Source organism: Abramis brama, assembly GCF_963993115.1.
Source record: "Abramis brama genome assembly, chromosome: 7".
NCBI classification, from domain to species: domain Eukaryota; kingdom Metazoa; phylum Chordata; class Actinopteri; order Cypriniformes; family Leuciscidae; genus Abramis; species Abramis brama.
Window position 1 is genome coordinate 38,627,436 of NC_139969.1, and position 7,620 is coordinate 38,635,055.

The 7,620-nt window shown below is 36.0% G+C and overlaps 1 protein-coding gene across 1 annotated transcript; it reads right to left on the minus strand.

Annotated features, from left to right (window-relative positions):
• Nucleotides 1-1,085: 1,085 nt before the first annotated feature.
• LOC311086259 (uncharacterized protein) lies at nt 1,086-2,943 on the minus strand. The gene is made up of 4 exons (XM_084119052.1): nt 2,819-2,943; nt 2,618-2,734; nt 2,364-2,489; nt 1,086-1,301 (listed from the first exon to the last, which is right to left on the minus strand). Exons 1-4 carry the CDS (start codon nt 2,865-2,867, stop codon nt 1,234-1,236), a joined length of 360 nt encoding a protein of 119 aa, XP_083975178.1. The 5' UTR covers nt 2,868-2,943; the 3' UTR covers nt 1,086-1,233.
• Between the last annotated feature and the right edge of the window lie 4,677 nt (nt 2,944-7,620).

Genomic DNA, 7,620 nt, shown 5'->3' on the forward strand with positions numbered 1-7,620 from the left:
CGCGATCAACAGGCTGTCATCTGCTCAACGCTCACTGCAATTTTTTATGTGATTGAAATAGATCTAAATACTTAAAAAAAACTTCTCACGATTCGTTAATCACGATAGTTGTAATAGTAAAAACGTATAATTGTTGTAATAGTAAAAGTTTTCCAGATAGTTCCACATGTAATGCCAGATATTTCATATGCAAGCATGTCAGCCAATCACAGCAGAGGGCGTTTACACTGAAGTCTCACAGCAGACACGCCCCTTCAAACAGAGTGTTCAAACCAGGGAATGAAATCAGGCTAGGAAATATGCCTTTTATTTCTAAATTATAACAATTTTTGATCTAAAAAACATACTAACATTATAAGGGCACCCCTGGAAACATGATAAAATAATAAAAATAATCCATGGAATGGGACCTTTAAAAAGAGGATAACACGGTGAAGGCAACACCGATTTTTGTATATATATATATATAAAATGTATATATATATATATATATATATATATATATATATATATATATATATATATATAAAATGTATATATATATATATATATATATATATACATACAGTATATATACATATGAAGTGCATGGCATGCTTACATAAAATGTCTTACAGGTGTTTACAAAAATTGAATTGGATAAACAGATGTATTTCAGTCAGCAAGGCAGAGGTAGCTTGTTTGGCTAATGTAATGTTAACCTAAACCTTACCTTCAACAAATTTGATTAGACCTCTATCCAGTTGCCGTTCCCTTTCAGTTCATGAGTTTCGAGATCCTTCCTTGAGCCCACATCTAAGCTTGTAAATCGCGGTAGCAACAGGTCTAACACAGGGCTTGTGTTCTTGCAGTCTTTGTCTTCATGCTCTACTTATATACTACCATACGTGACACTTACTAATTGAACCAAAAGTTAAACAATTTTCTGGTCACTTACTGAGATAGATGTTTAATACATAAGTAAATATTTTATTACAGACGTTCCTCACATTTTTTCAAAATTCTTTATTAAAATTTCTTTATTTCTCCAAATCTTTGTTACATTCTATTATATCTTTTCTTTTATGTAAATAAAAGTCATGTGGTAGTTTTAATGCAGTAATTTTTTAATGTTAAAAAAGTACATATTTTCAGTTCCTTAACAGCAGAGCAACAAACAAGCTTTATTCAGATTGTGTATCATATTGAGTTTGTTTGATGGTCTTTGCTGTAGAATCTGAAGTTCAGCTGGACTCACTGAAACAGGAAGTAGAAGAGCAGAGGAGACACGAGCAAGAGGAAGCTTCCCTTATACACTCCATCTAATCAAGACAGGAAGGAAATTAGTATTATTAACACTCCACTACTAATACTTACAATAATAATAATGATAATAATAATAGTTGTGAAAACTGCATGGTTATTGTTGATTAATTTCTCACAGTTTTTTTTTTTTTTTTTAAATAATAAAAACTCTGAAAGTACTAGACTAATTCACAAGCTTCTGTTACATTTAGTTTGAGTTCCTGTGGGAACCGGAGCTTCTAACAGATCGATGCAGTGACGCAATTACTTTACCAATCAGCGATCGGCTCTTTTACTTAGAAGGCGGGACAGTTTCTCCCATACATAAGTAATAGGAGTGAACTGTCTTTCCCGTCTTTAATATCTAGCTCAGGTGGGTCTAATCCTTTATTAGTCCCGCAGTGGAGTTTTTATTTATATTGTTTCAATGTTCAAAATGATAAACTTTATTTATTTTTGTTTTTATTTTTTTGTAAAAATACCTTCAGTGTGTATACATCGCCTTTTCTTCTAACAACACTCAGTAAGTGTTTTGGAACTGACACTAATTGTTGAAGTTAGATTTTCTTTCTTATTGATAAATTACATTAAGTACTCAACAATCTGTGGTCTCTGTTGTTGTATTTTTTGCTTCATAATGCACCACACATTTTCAATAGGAGACCGGTCTGACTGCAGGCAGGCTGGTCTAGTACCTGAACTCTTTTACTATGAAGCCACACTGTTGTAACATGTAATGAATCGTGGCATTGTCTTGCTGAAATAAGCAGGGATGTCTCTTAAAAAGACGTGCCTTGATGGCACCATTATGCTAAATTTTGTCTAATGCTATAGCCAGACAGTGTCAAAACACATCTTGATTATTATTTGCCGAGGTGTGTTTGATGCCATGGTAATATACTTTCTAACCACACAGTTGAGAGTCGTAATGAAATGAGACGACGGCAGCCAGCAAAGATGCAGTGGGAAAAAAACTCACAGTTCGAGCGCCAAATACGCACGGGGACAGCGAGGATCAGCTTCAAGAGAGAGTGAGATAAAGAAATATATCATGTAGCTTATCAAACAAAGGCCAATACCTGCTGCATTGCAAAGATCAGTGTTACAGCAGCTCAGAGTCATTGTCCCTCCAGTTGGTAGCGTTAAAGTCGCTGGTACACATTCAGGTGCGCACCCTTTAGTTGTGATGGACACCTTAGTGAAACCTGTAAAAAAGACATAAATGTCCATATAATAAGATAATAAAACAATTCCAAGATTAGCAGTTAACAAGTATACTTTCTCTCCAGTGGTATCACTTATACAGCAGATTTTCACATTATACTGGACTTACCGATGGATTGTTCAGTCGTAGTGCTTGAACAGTTAGAAACTCCATCTGCACATGTCTCCTCTTTTGCTGCACAGGAACCCGTCAAAGCAGATGTGCAGTAACACTTGAGAGAATAACCTTACAGACAGAGAGAGACATTGAGTTAGTGCTCTACAGTATGATTAGCAAATAATACTTTTCAATACTTGCTGTTTTCTGTACCTCCAGTGAGAGAAATGAAAAGAAGAACGACGGAGACCTGCAGATTCATCCTGGGTCAGGAGCTGAGTGACTACAGAAAGAATGCTTCTGTTTCTTTTATGTCTGTTCAGAAAGGGGTGGGTTCGTGGGCGTCAGCTTGGTTTGAAATGTGCTGGGGACAGAGACGCATTCGGTAGTGCATTTTCAGAAGTGCTGGGTACAATGACGCATTCAATGACGCCCGTCCTTCGGATGAGATGTAAAACCGAGGTCCTGACTCTCTGTGGTCATTAAAAATCCCATGGCATTTCTCGTAAAGAGTAAGGGTGTAACCCCGGTGTCCTGGCCACATTCCACCCATTGGCCCTTACCAATCATGGCCTCCTAATAATCCCCTTACATTGATTTGGCTCTATCACTCTCTATCTCCTCTCTCCACCTATAGCTGATGTGTGGTGAGCGCACTGAGAGATCCCCTGATATGATTGTAAAGCGCTTTGGGTGTACAGTAGTACAAACGAAAAATGCTATATAAATGCCTCATTCATTCATTTGTTTTTTCTCTTTCGCGCAGGTCATGTTTTGAAAGACGATGTCCTGTAGCTTACTAATGTAAATAAATAAAAATGTTTAATAAAAAAAACATTGCTAACAAAATGCTAAATCATAAATCAGATGTATGTACAATAACATTACGATTATGATGTCCAACAATCGATTTAAATAGTACATTTGGTTTAATTTGTCATTTAATGAGGTCTAATACATGTTGTTAGTGATGAGAATTTTCACGTGAATAAATCCATAGATTTTTAAGCGTGTATTTAACCCTCTGGTCCTCTTCGTTTAGGGGTCACACTTGGCTCCTTCGCGGTAAAAAGTGACCGAAGCCCTTTTTAATATTTTTTTATTATTATTTAGAATTTTGAAAGGTTTCTATGGTACTATGAAATAATTATACAATTATTATATTTTTTTTTTTTAGGCTTTCTGACCCCAAGACTCAACTAATCTCTGCAATTCTCCATCTGTGATCCTTGGAGAGTCTTTGGCCACTCAAACTTTCATCCTCACCGTCCATTAAGACAATATAGAGACACGTCCTCTTCTAGCAGATTGGTAACATCTTTAGTTGATTATAACTTCTTAATTATTGCCCTGATGGTCAAAATGGGGATTTTCAATTCTTTAGCTATTTTCTTACAGCCACTTTCTATTTTGTGAAGCTCAACAATCTTTTGCTGCACATCAGAACTATATTCTTTGGTTTTACTCCTTGAATTTCCTTATACGGTCCTAAGGGTACTTCTCCCGGAAGGGTGCGCGCACCCGTAGACCAGAGCGAGAGAGCGAAAGCAGTACCTCATCTAAGCGCTCTGCTCGCTGCAGTCACAGGACTTTATTTATTCCCAGTTCCCTGCATTTCGACGATGATTGTTTTATAAACAAAGGCCCAGGGCTGCGTTTCCCAAAAGCATCGTAAGCCTAAGTTGATCGTAAAAATGATCGTACGACTGATCTTAATATTACGGTCTGTTTCCCAAAAGCATCGTAGCTTAAGTAGCACTTGAAAATCTTTGTAGATCTACGAGTGCTCTGGAGTAATCGTACATCCCCAAGTGCATCGTAAGAAGACTTTTATGAGGACACCTGCAGGACAACCGGCAGATTACACCTTTAAATTTATTAAAATGTATGTGATTATAATATAAGGTTTTGATTGTACTTTATTGTACACTTTATTACTCTTTTTGTTGTTGGTTAAATTAATGTATAAAATAAATAATTAAAAAGGTCAGAAAACAAAACAAAAAAATAGAAATAATTTAATCTAATAATTTTAATCAAAATTAAATGAATGAACAAAAAAATAAATAAAAGAAATCCTTTAAATCTGTTAAAAATTACATCTTTGTTTCGCTCTATCTCCTCTAAAAGGACATTAATTTCATCTTTTTGAAAGGTATCTTTTCATGTGTTTTTTTTTTTTTTTTTTCAGCCATTTTGTCAGTGCCTCCGCCAGTAGGTGCTTTATATATACTTGTCTTGATTGCTAATCCACAACAGATGACAATTATTAGGTTAAACGTTCAGAATACGATTCCATATAAGGTTATGTTTCAGCTTCACGAATGGACAGCGACTCTTAAGTAGCACGTAGAGTGTGTTCTCGCGCGTTCATGTTAAGTTAATTTTTGGGAAACGCTCGTGGAATTGCTGAGATTGACTGAAACTGAGTGTTTCACAACCCCTTTAAGGGAATTTGGCCTTTGTACTTCCCCATATTTAAACTGTGAAACAAGAAGTCATAGCCGGACAATTTCATGTTCCTAGTCACCCTGGTGTGCTAAATAAAGGTAAATATTAATGGGAATATACTTCAGAGATATTTTTCTCATAAAAAATTCTAGGGGTGCCAACAATTATGGCCAGCGTGTTTTGGAGAAAAACATTTATTTCATAATGTGATTTACTCCCCAATTTCAATTCTTTTACTTCAATGAAAGGTTAGATTTTTGCGCATTGTTTAAAGGAAAGATCAAAAGGATAAACAATACAGATTTTTTTTTACAGCCATTTTTTTTCATATTTTTCAGGGGTGCCATCAATTTTGACCACCACTGTAAATAGATAGAGAAGCTTTTTGATTCCCATTATTTTTTTTTAGACATGATTTCTGCATTTTTTAATTTTTTACATTTTATATATATATATATATATATATATACAAATTTTTGTCAAGGATTAGATATTTTAGATATTGGATAAGTATCAGGTTTTGCATTATGATTACAATCAAACAATAACATTTGGTTAGAAAGGAACACAATGCAAGCATTTTTGTTACTCAGTATTTGATAATAAAAAAATCTAACAAAATTAGGGATGGATAGTGATAATTCAAAACACTTTATACAGACATTTTGCAATTAATTGGTATTTTATTCAGTTTAATTCTGTAAACGGTAATAAAACTTCAGAAGGGAACAGCAATTATGATCTTTCATAACACCCCAACCTGATATGTTCAATCAGGCTAGAACATCCTTTCTGTGGCACAACCATTATTTTACAATTGCCACCTACTTCATAGTGCCTTCTAAGACGGGCAATCAAGGACTGACATCTATATGAGGTAACATTGTGAACTCCACGGCTTTCCAAGTATTTACGGAATTCATCCCTCAAAGCTGTAACGAAGAATATGGCATTCACTTTGAAAAGGGGCTCATCTATCCGAGATATGAGTTGGTTCAGTGCAGCATCATATGGAGTGGTGGCAGTACTAGTCTTTTCCTGTGAACGAAGATGCTTTGTCAGGTAGTTGGTCATGCATTCCTTGTGGTATCGGAAGTCCTCAGCAATCATATCAGTACACCTGTTACCATCAGGACCAAGAATCTTGTGTAGTATCTCTTCATCTTCAAGTTTATTTGCTTTTTCCCATACTGCATTCTGTCTGTCATAAGTGGCGATCAAAATGAGGGATCTATTCCCCCTGGTCGTGCGTGCTCTTCCACAAATGAAGCACTCTTCCTTGTGTTTGATAGGCTGCGGCATTGATATCCGTGTTTTTTTAGTAGGCCTGCTGCTGTCTGGCTCAGGATTGAGTTCTCCTTCAAATGAAGTGCCTTCTGGCTTTTCAACTTTTTTTCCTCTTCTGGTCAACAATTTTACGGTTTGTGTACTTCGCACGACATTGTGTGTGCCACAAAGGATTCCTCCCCAGAAAGTCACATTGAGCTTTCAGCTGATTGTCAAGTCTGTATGAGACATCATCCTTTCTGTTGGTTACAGCATATAGGAGGGAAGGGTAGCCGTGACTTGTCAGTTTCTGAAGAGGACCATCACTATCAGTATCAAACTATCACCTCTTAGGGCGGTGCTGTTGGCTGTCAATCATCATTTCGACAGTTACACCTGAACGGGCGTCCCTGTTATAAAAGTGACGCAGACCGGAACCGGGGCAGAGAGAGAAGGAGGGAGTTGACTCGTTTTGTTTTGCCACGCTGGGTTGTTGGCGTGTTTTGTTTTTGATTTCTGGCTCTTTGTTTAATCTTTTCAATTGGTTTAATTAACAGTTTGTTTTCTTTCAGTGATTTGTTGTTTTTGAAGCCTGTAAAAACTAAGTCTTTATGTTTTCTTTATATTAGTTTATAGCCGACCAGGGAGTAGTGACCAGGGAAGCATGTCACGTGACTTCCATTTTTTGCAACATCTCTAGGAAAACACGTTGTTAACACATTAGGTAAGGAGCTGGTGCCACCATTGTATGTTTTGAGTGTTTTTTAAATAGTATAGTTTAGGTAGGGTGTGTTGAACGCCGAAGATGTTTTATTCTTTTTGAATTAGTAGCTTATTGGGAAGGGGAAATAGTTATATGGGTTTTGTTTTATTTCTTTCTTTGATTTAGCCCCGCTCAGGTTCCTTCTCCCTGTGTTCTGTATTTTTATTAGTTTCTCTCTCTTTGAGTTATCATATTGTGAATAAATGTACTCCCTTTGTTCTTGTGTTCTTTTGCACCAATGCCTTAAACACGCACCAGGGTTAAAACGATCTGGGAAAATATTCATTTATTTTATGTTGTGTTCCCTCATGCCCTTAGCCACTTTAGGGACGTAACACTCTCGTAAAGCATAATATTCTGAGCCAGTGTTAATTTTGACAGCAAATTTTGATTTAGTTTTAGTCATAGTCTTTTGACTAAAATGCCATTTTAGTTTTAGTCATATTTTAGTCATCTGAATTGTTTTAGTTTTAGTCGACGAAATACAATAAGATTTTAGTCGACTAAATCTAAAATCGAATGGGTTTAGTTAAAT